Source organism: Orcinus orca, chromosome 12 (assembly GCF_937001465.1).
Source record: "Orcinus orca chromosome 12, mOrcOrc1.1, whole genome shotgun sequence".
In the NCBI taxonomy this organism is placed as follows: domain Eukaryota; kingdom Metazoa; phylum Chordata; class Mammalia; order Artiodactyla; family Delphinidae; genus Orcinus; species Orcinus orca.
The window spans coordinates 48,586,040-48,601,086 of NC_064570.1; the positions used below are offsets into that span (position 1 = coordinate 48,586,040).

The following is a 15,047-nucleotide window of genomic DNA, read 5'->3' on the forward strand; positions in this document are numbered from 1 at the left end:
ACTTCAGCCTGTTTAAAGAGTTGAATCCATAATCACGTGGTTAAGAAATCCATAAGCTGAAAAATTTAGATATAAAACTGGTTCTAGGGGGTGATGTCTCAGGGGTACATGGCAGAAGCAAATGTAAAACCACTCAAAGGGACTCTTCAACTTGGACTACAAAGTATTTCTTCCAAAAAACAAGACCCACGTAAGATGAACTCCTAATAAAAAATTACAACTGACAAGGAAATGGCCCACCATGAGATAGAGTTAACAGACACATTATACACTGGGATTTTCAGTCCAAGAATTTGCGATAACAGAATAACAATCTTAAAGAAAGTATAAATTATTTGATGTGATTAAAGGCATAAAAGACTATATAGAAACCATAAAAAATAAGACATATGAAGAACAGGTAGATATAAAAAAGTACAAATAGACCTACCACAAAGGAAAAATAGTCACTGGAATGAGTATAATGAATTAAACAGCCGATTAGACACAGCTGAAGAGACTGTAAAAGTGAACTGGAAGATAAACCTGAGGAAACTGTCCAAAATGTAGTACAGAAAAATATGAACATTTATATTGTTTAAATAAGACATCTTATGAGTAGTTTGAACCTTAATATGTCTTTCAGAAGATGAAGCAGTAAAGCTGGGTATTTGAGCCACTGTGTGTAAAAAGTGGTACTAGAATTGTATGGACAGTATGGTAACCAGCAGCCACATGTTGCTACTGAGCATCTAGCATGTGGCTAGTATGACTGAGGAGATGAATTTTAAATTCTATTTACTTTTAATTAAGTTAAAAACTTATACTTGATTCAATTATTAGAAAACTCTTAGTAGGTCTGCTTGGAACAACTTAGGCGTGTAAATCTACTTTGTGTGAAACAGATAAAATATTTGATGAAAATTTAGTGTCTGCATTGAGATGTGCTGTTAAGCGTAAAATATACACCAGATCTTAGTATGAGAAAAGTAAAATATTAATTTTAAAAATAATTGAATGTTGAAAGAATATTTTGGATCATATATTACTTATACTAATATCCCCTTTTTAATGTGGCCATTAGAAAATTAAAAATTATGTATATGGCTCATGTATTTCTATTAGTGCTATACTAGAACACATACTTAAATACAAAATGAGATTTGAGTTAGTCCCTCAGATCTCAAAAATGCTGAAGGTTGGAGAGTAGGATGTGGGGAGCTAAAAAATCATCTGAAGACAGTTATTGCAGTTACAGGAAGCTGTAAAAGCAAAGGAGTTATCACTTTGTCACTAAAAATAAAGCCACTCTAAGGACTCTGGCTGCAAGTTGTGACTTAAGTTTCAGATAAAATTTCAGTGTTTAGATTGAGAAAATTGTTTCTACAATTATTAAAGTGACTTTGAACAGGGAAGGTGTACATATAAACATGTAAAATGTATATCATATTCACATACATACATGCATATAAATACATGCACACACATACACACACGTGTATATATTTTTGGTTAGCTACATTTCTCTGAGTTTACACACTCTAAACAGTGTAGTTTCTGAAATACTCAAGATAAACTCAGACTCCGCTAATTCTCATTCTTAGTGTGCATATCATCTGGGGAACTTACTGTAGTAAGTGCTGACTTTGAACCAGGGAATGAATATATAGTATTTGTAAAATTGCAGTCTTTTGCTAGTTCATTCACTTTATTTACCCACTGATCAAATAAATATTTGATAACATAAATTTTGAACCAGCTGCTAAGATGGAATCTTCTTTCCTCTGGATCTTCTCTTCTCCTTCTTAGGTCCCTTAGTAATTGCCTTGTTTACACTGTATTTCATCAGTTATTTCATGATCCATTAAGAAAGAATGCCGCCAATTAAACTATGACACATCATTGATTTTAAGACATAGCCCTATTTCAGAGATGTTAAAAATGTGAAAAACCTGCATCTTTGATGAAATATAGCATCAATGTTCCCTAGGTCTCACTTTGAGACCCAAAGTTAATACTGCTGATGGATATTTTGGCCTGGATGGCACTTCACACTTCCCTTCTCCATACCTGAATTCATTATGGTTTCCTCAACCAACCACTACTTTCTTCTGAATTCTGTATCTCAGTAAGTGACACCATCTCCAGGTGGTTCTCAGTCTACACTCTGAGAAACAGTATTCTTCAAGTAGAGTCTCTATAATTGTTGCTAGTGTTGCAATTCTTACAGCTACCATCCAAGGGTTTGCTATTTCATTGTCCATGTTTTCTTCCAGGTAATTAATAAACATGCTGAGGACATGCACCAGCCTCACAATGTATCCTCAAAAATCACTCTATACTGTTCTACTTAGAGAAGTGCCTGTTTGAGGCTACGCCCTGTTCCTTATCTTAAAACGGGCTCCCTATTTAGGACAACATATTCTCAGCCTGTGCTTCAGTATTGAAATATTCATTAAACCTTCACTAAAGCATCACTTTTATTCTAACTTTTAGGAAGGAAATCTGTCCTGGGTGTGACAAAAGGGTTGCGGTGAGGAAAAGGAGCCAGATGGTAACCACTTAATTCCAGTCACAACATAATCTGTAAACTTTCTTATGCTGGAAAAGAACCCCACTCATTTGTATCCTCTAAAATGGATGCAATCATGACTCAGTGGCACCAAGTGGATAAATATGGACTGTGTTAAACTTAATCTATGTGCTCTGAGGACACTGCCCTGTATTTTTGTCATTTATTTAGAATAAACCCATTAATATACTATACTCACCTTTAAAGCATCATTTCTCCCCAGAAAATCAAAATGACCCATTTAAAATATGCAAATGGTTTAACGTGGTGTCTCAGAGTTAAGACTTAAAAGGAGACTAAGAACGAAAATTTTGATAACACTTTCTACAAAAGTGCTTTATTTAAAAATACAGTCTTTTAAAAAAAAGCGACAACTTTTATATACAGTTCCTTAGTTTAGAAACAGTTAAAAACACAATAAAGTAAACCCATATTTTGAAATTATGATTTGTAACATACACAATACTGGTGCTGAACAAGATAGTTCAAATGTATGATTAACTTTTTGTCCCATCATATTTCAGTAATTCACATTTGTTAAAACCAGTGGTTGGGACTAAAGAAAAGCTCCTGTCTGAATTTTTTCCTCTCCAGGAAATGGTAGGCACCCTTCCCAGCAGATAAAGAAATAGAAATCACAGCAGCCAGGCAGTGTATTCTTATTTCTTTGAGTGCCTGTGTGTCCAAAAATACATCTCTACCACTTTTATTCTCTTTTTCTATTTTCTTCTTTGAAATTTATTTATATGTGGCTATAGCACCTGGTCATCTATACCAGGTCTTTTTAAATTCAATGTTTAAAAATGGAAGTTCTAAGGGTATGGAGCATGAACTGCTCTTGATAGCACAGGACTCAGAGCTAATAATGATGTTCCTAGGATATCAACACTCAACATGATTCTGGTCTCCAAGTCAGCACTCTGAGCAGCTATGAACCAATCTTTTACAGCATGGTATTGAAATATTTCACACTACATTCAAACATCTAACATAGATTTGTAAAAAAACAGGAGAAGTGTCTTGTCAAACTAAAGTGCTCTTGGTTACTATATTTAAGAGGCTATCTTGATTTCACAATCTGAAGTTGAAAAAAAATTTTTTTAACCAATCACAGTCCCTGCTTCTCAAACTGGGAAACCTAGCCATCTTTCTGGAGTGTCAATTTTACCCAAAGATTTGGAAAGAAGTTTAAAATTTTTCTAATCTTAAAAAGTTTTATTGAATATATTCATAAGAAGAATCAGATTAATTTTAATAGATAAAACATACAGCTTCAAAGAAATTACAAGTTGACATTTTGAACTATGTCCTCACATCCAATCTCCTATGAGGAGTATTTCAGTAGTAACAACAGTGAAGAGGTGAGTGACCTAGGAGACCCTGATTTTTGAAAGTGTAGCCAGGTCTTTATTGGACAGTAAATACAAATACAGTTCAAAGTCTTGATTCATCCTCTTGAGTTCCATCTTCAAAAATAATGTAATTCTCTAATTATATACAATCCTGTCTATACTGATCAGGAAGAAAGTCAAGGAAAGAACTCTGGACTGATTTTTATTTTACACTGTTTAATAATTAGAGGAATGCTGCAGTCAGAGAAGATTGCTGGCTTACAACTAAACAGACACAACATATGTCATAAAAAATAGTGGAACTCGTGAATCCGAAAGATTAGAACTTGACCCACTGAAAATAATGGGAACAGTAACTGTGGGTGGTTTTATCCTTCTTTCAGATTCACATTAAATTATACCATCCCTGTTCTTCCCTTTTTGTTGAAGAGGTAATCCACTAGGGATTCCTTCTTAGCTCTAAAGGGATCCTTTCAGTACGTCATGGGAGTAAACCCAAACTGCCTGCCAAAAATAACTACTTGTCAAATATAAAGTTAATGGTCATTCTCTGTATAAATAACATCTATAAAGAACAAAATGAAGTTGCCAATGAAATTATACGAGCCAAATTTACAAAGTTTTTTCTTTTAAAACAATGGTTCAACTTCATAAGGCCACGTAAGAAAATCATAATCTGTAAATCAAGTTGTCATTTAACACATTTAATAATTAAATATAGTTAAATATGATACTGGATCAAAAATGATCCCAGATAGTATAAGGATTAATCCCATTAATCCCACAATTTAATGAGACCATCCCAACCACAAGTTATGACTTTAGATGTTTCATGAGGATGCCACACTGCACCTATACACACTTTATCATGAGCTTTGAATCTACTGTAGAGTTTTGTGGTCTTCCAGTCCCAGATGTTTAATTTTCCATTTCCATCTCCTGAAATCACATAGCTATAATGAGAAGAAAAATAAATTCAAATTATTCAAACACCTTCAACTGGTAAAGTGGGTGAGGAACAGAGAAATAATTTATCTTTTCACCTTAACGTAAGAAAATCACTGTGATTATATAATACTTAGAATAATAAGGTAGAGTATAAAGCAGTCTATAATTTAAACTTCTATCAGAAAACCTCCCCACTGAGTGACCAATCTAAGAGTGAAAAATTATTTTTAACTTGGAAGATTGGGAGAGCCAGGGGCCACAGTGAATGCGGTATCACAATCACTCTCTAGACAGTCAGAAACAGTGTAAGGGAACCAATTTCATACAGAGCCAGCAAACACATGTAGACCCATTCAACTATAGTGGACTCTACCACCTTCATAATTATTTTTGGCTCCAACAGCTTCTGAATATATACAAGATTCACTCAGAGGTAGGAGTCTAAATCCCAATTACCAGGCTAAACATACAAGTTTATAGGGATTTCTAAATTAGTGATACCCATACATTTTAGCTTAACAATAGGGGAATGAATGCAGAGTTTCACTCTTAGGCAGGCTATAGGCTTCAGAAATCTAGTGTGACCAGAAGATGGATTTGAGGTTTCAGCACAGAAAAGCTGTAGTGAAACTGTTAACTTCAACCCTGCAATACAGGATTAATTCTTCTGGTGCTCATTCAATCACAGCAATATAGAGATTACAGTCCTTCCAGCCTTGCTTAGAAACGCAGAAAGAAAGTAGGACATAGCCTGTAAAGACAGGGATTCATTATGTGGTTAAAGGGCACAGAACTAAACAATATAAAGAGAGAGACTAAAGAACTTTAAAAAAAGCCAAATGTAGCTGTCTTAATTTGTTCTTGCCTTTTATCTGGCACTTTGACAATCTGAACAATTCTCATACAATTACATATATAAAAGTGATTTGTACAGTGTTATTTGTACAGCAGTAGTTTATATCATTATATATGAATATAGGAATACATGAGAAGGTTTAAACTTACCTCATGTCTGGTGAAAAGTCTACCTGACAAGCATAGCCTGCTACCATATGGCCCTTAAAAATTTTTTTCTTATTTAATCTAAATCTGTTCTGTGCTCCAAAAATTAAGATTTGGTTGTCCATTGATTGGCACGCTAGCCATTTCCCTGTAAATTCAATAAATGAGACATTTTAGAGGAAGACTGAAAATTTTAAAAAGACTTTATTTAAATATGTTCAATCATTAATATTTTATTCCCAACTACTTCATAATAGTAGGAAAATTAATTTACCATACCACCTGTAAAGTGTTACAAATTTGTTGCTGGTGAGAGGTATTTATATATAAAGTAATGGATTTTGCTCATACAATCTTATATCATTTAGCACTTTTCCTATAAAAGCTTTTTTGTTTGTTTAAATTAGGATATACAAAAACTCTGAGTTTAGCATTAATAAAACTAAATTTTATGAAATGAAATTAATTTGTAGTAAGTATAAACAATAGAACCATGGAGAGAAAGAGACTTATTTATGTTAATTATGGAAAGAGGAAGGATAAACTCCAGGTGAGAAAACCTAGGATTATTAAATAAAACTGTACAAAGAAAGATATGACTAAAAAAATTCTAGTAACTGTTGTTGTGGGCCACACTTGTTTTTAAAAAATTCTTTTATTGAAGTATAGTTGATTTACAATGTTGTGTTTAATTTCTGTTGTATAGCAAAGTGACTCAGTTATACAGATATATATTCTTTTTATATTCTTTTCTATTCTGGTTTATCACAGGATATTGAATATAGTTCCCAGTGCTATACAGTAGGACCTTGTTTATCCATTTTGTATATAATAGTTTGCATCTGCTCATCCCAGATTCCCAGTTCCCCCTCCCCCACCTCCCCTCCCCCCCACCTCCCCTCCCCCCTCCCCTGGCCACCACAAGTCTGTTCTCTGTGTTAAGTCTTTCTGTTTCATAGATATGTTCATTTGTGTTGTATTTTAGATTCCACATATAAGTGAAATCATATGGTGTTTGTCTTTCTCTTTCTGGCTTACTCCACTTAGTATGATAATCTCTAGGTCCATCCATTGTGCTGTAAATGGCATTATTTCATTCTTTTTTATGGCTGAGTAGTATTCCATTGTATATATGTACCACATCTTCTTTATCCATTCATCTGTCAGTGGACATTTAGGTTGTTTCCATGTCTTGGCTATTGTAAATAGTGCTGCTGTGAACTAAGGTGCATGTATCTTTTCGAATTATAGTTTTCTCTGGTTAAATGCCCAGGAATGGGATTGCTGAATCATATGGCAACTCTATTTTTAGTTTTTTGAGGAACCTCCATACTGTTTTCCTTAGTGGCTACACCAATTTACACAGTATAAGAGGGTTCCCTTTTCTCCACACCCTCTCTAGCATTTATTATTTGTAGACTTTTTAAAGACAGCCATTCTGACTGGTGTGAGGTGGTACCTCATTGTAGTTTTGGTTTGCATTTCTCTAATTAGCAATGATGAGCATCTTTTCATGTGCCTACTGGCCATCTGTATGTCTTCTTTGGATAAATGTCTATTTAGGTCTTCTGCCCATTTTTCAATTTGGGCCACCTTGCTTTTATCTACCCAGGATCCACCAAAGCCACTAGAGTCTTAACTGCAGTATCTTTACATCCTATATATTTGTAAACATGATTAACTAAGGGATGACTCTAACAGTGCTCACAGTCTGACTGGGTAAATGGCCTTGTTCAAGATGGGCACAGTATTTGTAATGGATGGTTTAAAAATACACTATATGAAATTCAGGTGCACAGTGACAAATGTGACTGTATACAATATAGTGATTATCAGAACAGCACCCAGTGAGGTTGCTCTTCTCATAAAAATCATAGGGCATTTGACAAATATCACTGATTTGCCTGTGGCAGATGCCCCGACTAGAAAAGCAAACTCTTTCTTGTCCCCTCTTCCTCGCTCTATACTCACAGTAGCTACTGAGTTCACAATGCTGCCCAAATATCGGATCCTCCACTTTAATATCGTCATGTAGAATTATATCAGTATATCTGTAGTACTTGTACTTAAAAGGCAATGAATTATTAAATAGAAAATGGTATTAGACTTATCTTTTTAATTTTTGCCTGAAAAAATCTTTTACAGTAAATTGCTAAGGTGTTCTCTATGAGGAACCAGAACAAAATTTCCTATTCTCTGAAAGAAAAAGAGCTCACAATAAATCACTGAGCTGTTGAACATGATTCTGTTGGAAGGATAATTACATATAAAAAAACAAATCCTGATTCTCAGATAGAAATCCTTAGATGCTCGGGCAATGTTAGTTGCAAATCATCATTTCTTTTATACTTACCTTTTAAAAATAACAAGAGAATGGGTGAGGTGACTCACACATGAAAACCAGTGATTATTTCTAATATTGAAAAGATTTCCTTATATAAGTATGGCACTGTGACAGACTTCCCCTAGGAGGGAATGGCCAAGGCTCTTTTGAAAACAGAGCTCATTTAAAAACACTATCTACTAACTTACCATTTGGAGACAAAGTCACTGCAGGCATTGAGTGCATGCTGGGTTCTGCTATATACTTGAAATCCACAGGGATATCCCTAAAAATTAAAAATAGCATATCAGAATAGTAATTTCTACAAGTACTTTTAGAATAATAATCTCTGAAACAAAAGAGATGCTCTTGAAATTATATATTTAATAAACCTTTCATGAAACTTCCTGGAAGAAGGAAAACCACAAAATGACATTCTATTGATTATTATAAAGCTTTTACTTTACAAATGACTTTCCATGATAATTACAAGTGTCAGTGATTTAGTTTTCTATCTCTATTTGATTTAAACTTTGGCCTTTATGTTTAAAAAAAATCTGTTACTATAAGTTCTTTAATAATGAACTCATCTAAAAATGTACCACGGTAGGCAGAAGCAAGATGTCTGAGCAAGCCTACAGGGAAATATTCTTATTTTACCTGCCAGTCAACCATAACTTGTTACTCTGCAAGCAGGTGAGAGTGCTAAAGAGCTTTCAGCAATGCAAGCAGATAGATGGTAGGCAAAGATGTACAGGGATCTGCAAGCAGGTCGAGCCCATCCAGATGGGTAAGGGATGGGTAAGGTAGATTAAGTGCTTGGTACCTGGACATCTTCTGTTTTTCAGCTTATTTGTAAAGTATTCCAAATGTGTACAGTGTAGGAGAAAAAGCATTAAAATTTTTTTCTTGTGAGTGATACAAAAGATAAAACAAAAACAACAAAAATCCAAAACTAGTCACCTAAATCTAGACCTATCCAAAATTCTAAGTGTCTTTTCATTTTTAATATTCTCCATGATAAAAAAATTCTTTACTAATTCTGAAGGATTTTGGTCCTTCAGAGACCATGAGACATCAGAATTGTTTTTTATAGAGTAATGTGTGGGAAATGTAATCTGATGAATAATACAGACTATAAAGCACCAATTTCAATGTCAAACCATGGTTCAAGTTCAAAGACTTTGATTAATTAGAACAATAATAATAATTTGCCTTTTAAGTAAGCATCTTCTCTAACCATCTCTCTATCAACCCGGAAGAAGAAGCAAATGATTGGAAAAAACTCTATCAGAGTCTTGGTTGGAGGAAAACATTTTCAGGTATAACCTGAAGAACAGTATCATTTATCAAATCTCCAACCCTTTAATACCTCTAAGTTACCAGTGAGAACTGACATTCAGAATGAATGACCCAAATGTATTGAGAAGAGCCTCAACCTTAAAAAGGTTCAACTACTTTTCCCTTCTCATTATTAGTGGCTGATAATTTTATAACATGAATTAAAAAATAAGAGCATTTTCTAAATTAAGTTAATGATAGTTCAGGTTCATATCAATCAGTGGTTTACTAAAATTTAAACAGATCCCTTACTTCAAGGACTCTTGGTGCAATGAGCTCTATAACATGAAAAGAATCTGAACACCTGTGAACTTCATAATTGCTAGTAAAAATGCTAGGCATAGTTCTATTTAATAAACATAATACTATATTCTAATTAGAAATTGTAAATCAGTATAATAAGCTAGTAACTTATGTTACAAATAATCTTCAGTCTGGAAATGAGATCATCAAAAAAACAAAACCTAACAAAAACCTATGAAATTTTAAAAATAAAAGAGACATTTGTGCCAACCACTGTAAAATTTTCTTTTAAAAACATTTTAAGAAAAATAAATGCCTTTGGGAGAAAACATGCCTATAATATCTCATGAATTTAGAATTTAGGCAATTAGGATACCACAGGATGCTCAATATCTAATTACAATCTCCTGTTCTTCTTTAAAACTGTATAATAGTCTTAGTTTATATAGTATTGTTTAAGAAAACCAAGGTTCCTTTGGGTGAACCTGGAGGGTAGGTGTTATGCTAAGTGAAATAAGTCAGACAAATACTGCATGGTATCACTTATTTGTGCAGTCTTAAAAAAAAAAAGTCAAATTCATAAAAATAGAGAGTGGAATAGTGGCTGCCAGGGGCTGGGTGGAGGGGTGGGCAGGGAATTAGGCAAAGCTAGTAAAAGGGTACAAACTTTTATCTGTAAGATTAATAAGGTCTGAGGTTCTAGTGTATACACCATGGTGGCTATAGTTGATAATACTGTATTGCATAATTGAAATTTGCTAGGAGAGTAGAACGTAAGTGTTCTTACCAAACAAAAAAGTAAATATGTGAGGTGATGGATATATTAATTAAGGGTTAATGAATTATTTCACACCGTATACGTATATCAAATAATTATGTTGTACACTTTAAATACATTACAATTTTATTTATATCTCAGTTTTAATTTTACCTCAATAAAACTGGGGAGAAAAAAAGGAAAAGAAAAATCTTTGGAGTGGCTTCCCTGGTGGCGCAGTGGTTAAGAATCTGCCTGCCAATGCAGGGGACACGGGTTCAAGCCCTGGTCTGGGGAGATCCCACTTGCTGCGGAGCAACTAAGCCCGTATGGCACAACTACTGAGCCTGCGCTCTAGAGCCTGCGAGCCACAACTACTGAGCCTGCATGCCACAACTACTGAAGCCCGCGTGCCTACAGCCCATGCTCCATAACAAAAGAAGCCACCGCGATGAGAAGCCCGCGCACCACAACAAAGGGTAGCCCCCGCTCGTCGCAAGTAGAGAAAGCCTGCGCGCAGCAACGAAGACCCAACACAGACAAAAATAAATAAATTAAATAAGTAAATTTATAAAAAAAAACAAAAAAATCTTTGGAATCAGTTTGATCTGAGTTTGAATTCTGGCTCTTTCGTTTCTCGTGGAACCTTGGGCAAATTACTTAATCTATCTCAGTTTCCTTATCTATAAAACAGGAATAGGAAATACACCTATCTCGTAAGATTACTTGCCCATTAAATGAAATAGTTCATGTAAAATGCTTAGTGTGCCTGGGACATAGAAAGAGCTCAATAAATGTAACATCATTAATAATCATGACAATGAGTTCCTTAGATATTCAGTGCATACTACATGCCAGGCACTGTGCTGGTGTTGAAGACAGATGGAGAATTTGACTGACACAGTTCTTTCTCTCATGATTAAGAACTCGTCAGGATGCAACACTGTAAATCAACTATACTTCAAAAAAAATTAAAAATAAAAAAAGAACTCAGCAGGGAAGAGAATAAATAAGCAAGAACTAAAAAGCTGTGAGAAGCAAAGGGTTGTCTGTGGGATAATAGAGAAGATGCCTAATCTCATGTGAGGATTGGTTAGGAAGGCTCGAATAGCAAGTGAGAATTAAACTAAAATCTACAGGATGTCATCATTTATAATGAAACAGTATCATGAGTCTTAGGAGTATTTCTTAAGCTCTGAGAAGGAAAAAAAAGAAACATGATCATTTAATCAAAATATTTTACTGACCGATGCTCTAATTAGAAAACATACACAAGTGTTCTAAAAGCCCTGTAACTGGCGCATCATTCAAACATTTACCAATTTCTTTTATACTACTTCCCATTTTCAAATGGAGCCGAAAATACCTGATAGAAACACCTGAAAGTTTAAGTATAATCAAACTGTTACAGTACATAAAACAAAAGAGCTATATGTACACTAAACTATCTAGCTTGTTGTGCAAATGGTCTATATGGCTCATATAAAACTATATCCTTATCAGGTCCTCTGCATGTAACATCATTTCTGAAGTAGAAGAGATCTTAGTTATGAGATAGTCTCAAACCATGGACATTAAGAATGATGTTAAGACTATGTGTAAAGTACAGTCAACTCTCCATTAATTGGGGGTAATTTGGAGGGGTATACTGGTGATGGGAGAAACAGCAGTTAAATTACATTAAATCTTCAATTACCCAAACTGTCCTGACAATGGTTAGGGACGTGCTCAGGTCCCCAAACAGACTCAGTTTCAGGAGGAAACTACTGCCTGTAGTTCAAGGCTTCTCACTTCCTACAGCTGAACAACTTCTGGGGGTAGGGAGATAGTTTCTAGTCCCCGCAAGGCTGTAACCACAGTTGAGTTGTGCCTTATAATTGACTATCAAAACAAGCTGGGTTCCAACCAAACATTAACTCTAAAAAAAAGATTATTATGCATTGCTTTGAAAATCAACTATAAAACATGATCTATGATAGATACTTAGTGAAATCAGCTTTAGTATTTCTTGACTTTAGAAAAGTGTTTTTTTCTCTAGGAAAGCAAAATTAAGCAATATATTCTGATTATACTCTACAAGTAAAACATTATGGGCTATAAACAGCAGGACACAGGGGTGATGACATGGGGCAATTTTCAGTACTGAATAATCAAAATGCAGACATTTAAAAAATTAAGAGATTTAAAAAATATTTTCTTTGGGTTGGTTCTAAGGCTAGGATGTTATGCTCAATCCCTAGCATAAGGAACACAGTCTATACGTGTGTGACCCCTACTTTTCGTCAGTCATTTTGCAAAGATGAATAAGATACCTAATAAAGAATGTAAGATGGCACTATATAAGCTTTTTTACTAGTGCAAGAAAAAGGACTCAAAATACATATTCTTTAGGAAGATTATCTAAAGACTATGAAAAGTAGCATGTTTAAATTTTTATTTTCATATTCTGGATACCTAAATAGTTAAACCAGTTTGACTGACAGGCCAGAGATCACAGTTGTGAAAATATTCAAATTGAAAGCCTTTCACTACAAAATTTTAAATTGTTTGCTTTATATTAATTAGATTTTCTACTGATAAAAACTCACCATTCCCAAACTCTTAGGCTCTTATCATCAGATGTGCTCACAAATCTCCTATTCTCATCAACAAAAACAATGGTGTTGACAGCTCCCAAATGCCGATCATATTCCTGTACAATTTCTCCACTTCGAATGTCCCACTGTATATCAAATAAGAGAAATGGCAAAGAGCAGATTTATGAAAACAAAGATCATAACTGTGGAAAATGGAGAAGGAAAAAAGATCTCCAAAATCGTATTTTTATAGATTTACTGCTTCCAAGACTAGAGCATCAGCACTCCCTAGAAGTAGCAAACATTAAACAAGTTAATATTCCTTATTCTAGCCCCTCATATAGTGTAAAGCTCAGAAATCTTAATAAAAATATTGTGAAAAGACTTACTTGCACAATCTTTTTATCAGACATCCCAGCCACAAAGAGATTTTGCTTATCTTCATCAGGATTAAATTTGACACAATAGGGTACTTTTCGGTTTGTAAATCTTGATATACACTGTCCTAAAACCAAAGACCCAAGTTAAAGTAGGTAAAATAAATTTGACCATTTAAAGATAACCCTGGGATTAAGATCTAGAGATCATTTGCTAATAAATTTTGAGGAATGGCAACCTGCTTGTTCTTTACTGTAAACTACATTGTTCCTTTTCAAGGATTTTTAATGATTAAAAATAGTATATTCAAGGGGCTTCCCTGGTGGCGCAGTGGTTGAGAGTCCGCCTGCCGATGCAGGGGACACGGGTTCGTGCCCTGGTCCGGGAAGATCCCACATGCCGCGGAGCGGCTGGGCCCGTGCGCCACAACTGCTGAGCCTGCGAGCCACAGCTACTGAAGCCCGCGTGCCTAGAGCCTGTGCTCTGCAGCGGGAGAGGCCACCGCAATGAGAGGCCCGCTCACTGCAGCTAGGGAAGGCCCGCGTTCCCGCGTGCAGCGGCGAAGACCCAGTGCAGCCAAAAATTAAATAAATGAATGAATAAATAAATTTATAAAAAAAAATGCAGCTAGAGTTGAGGACCACTGCCAAAGAGGTTAAGAGTATGGGCTTTGGCATTACAGAGACCTTGGTTTGAACCCAATTCGACCATTACTAGCTGTGTGACCCTAGAAAAGTTACCTCTTAAGCCTCAGTTTCCTCATCTATAACAATAATAGTATTTAATCTCATAGTGATATTTTAAGGATTGCCCAAGATACTGCAATATAAGCACTTAGTACAATGCCTGGTAGACAGTGTTCAATAACTATTACCTATTTTCTTTATCCTTAAAACTCAGTAGGATGAAAGATGGTTGTCTAATTATATAAAATTATACTAGCCACAACGTGCTGATGTAATCAATATGTCTGTGAATATATAAAACCAATCTTTCCATGGAAGTTTAGACCTACATTTTAACCAATTGGGGCAATTAAATTAAATTCTGCTCATCAGTTATTTATTGTGCTTCTATGTTGTGCAATGCAGTGTGCTAGGTTATGTAGGGGAACAAAAAGATCAATTAAATAGTCTACGGAAATTTTTAAATTTCCTTGTCTATCAATATATTTGCTTTATAAATTGTAAATATTTGGTGGAAAAGAAATTTCATAGTAAAAGAGCTACTTATATAGCTGAGTTTCAACTCTACAAACATTTTGTGATATTAGCTGATAGTCAATGATAAGAGAATCAGCAGTTAGGGAAGGTACCATTTTACCACAGAAGACCACTCACGTTGTTTCATTTAAAAACACTAATTTATAAGGTAAATAGATGTTAGTGTAAGTGAGCTCTTTCTTACCTGTCTCAGTGTCCCAGAGCTTAAGATACCTGTCATAAGCTGCACTGAGGAACTGTGTTCCTGCAGTATTAAAGCAGATGTCCCTAACAGCTTTACTGTGACCTAAAGGCAAAGACAATAGAAATGGAGGTGAGGTGAAGTATGTTCTTTTAAAATATAAGCACCATAA

At 34.8% G+C, this 15,047-nt stretch overlaps 1 protein-coding gene across 1 annotated transcript in view; it reads right to left on the bottom strand.

Moving 5' to 3' along the window:
• Positions 1–2,860: 2,860 nt before the first annotated feature.
• CDC40 (cell division cycle 40) overlaps positions 2,861–15,047 on the bottom strand; it is a 54,866-nt gene continuing 42,679 nt past the window's right edge. The window contains exons 10-15 of the mRNA XM_033418662.2: positions 14,879–14,980; positions 13,483–13,598; positions 13,106–13,239; positions 8,386–8,462; positions 5,857–6,001; positions 2,861–4,856 (exon numbers count right to left, since the gene is read on the bottom strand). Coding sequence (XP_033274553.1) covers positions 4,679–4,856; positions 5,857–6,001; positions 8,386–8,462; positions 13,106–13,239; positions 13,483–13,598; positions 14,879–14,980 — 752 coding nt within the window. The 3' untranslated portion in view covers positions 2,861–4,678. The remainder of the gene's footprint in view (positions 4,857–5,856; positions 6,002–8,385; positions 8,463–13,105; positions 13,240–13,482; positions 13,599–14,878; positions 14,981–15,047) is intronic.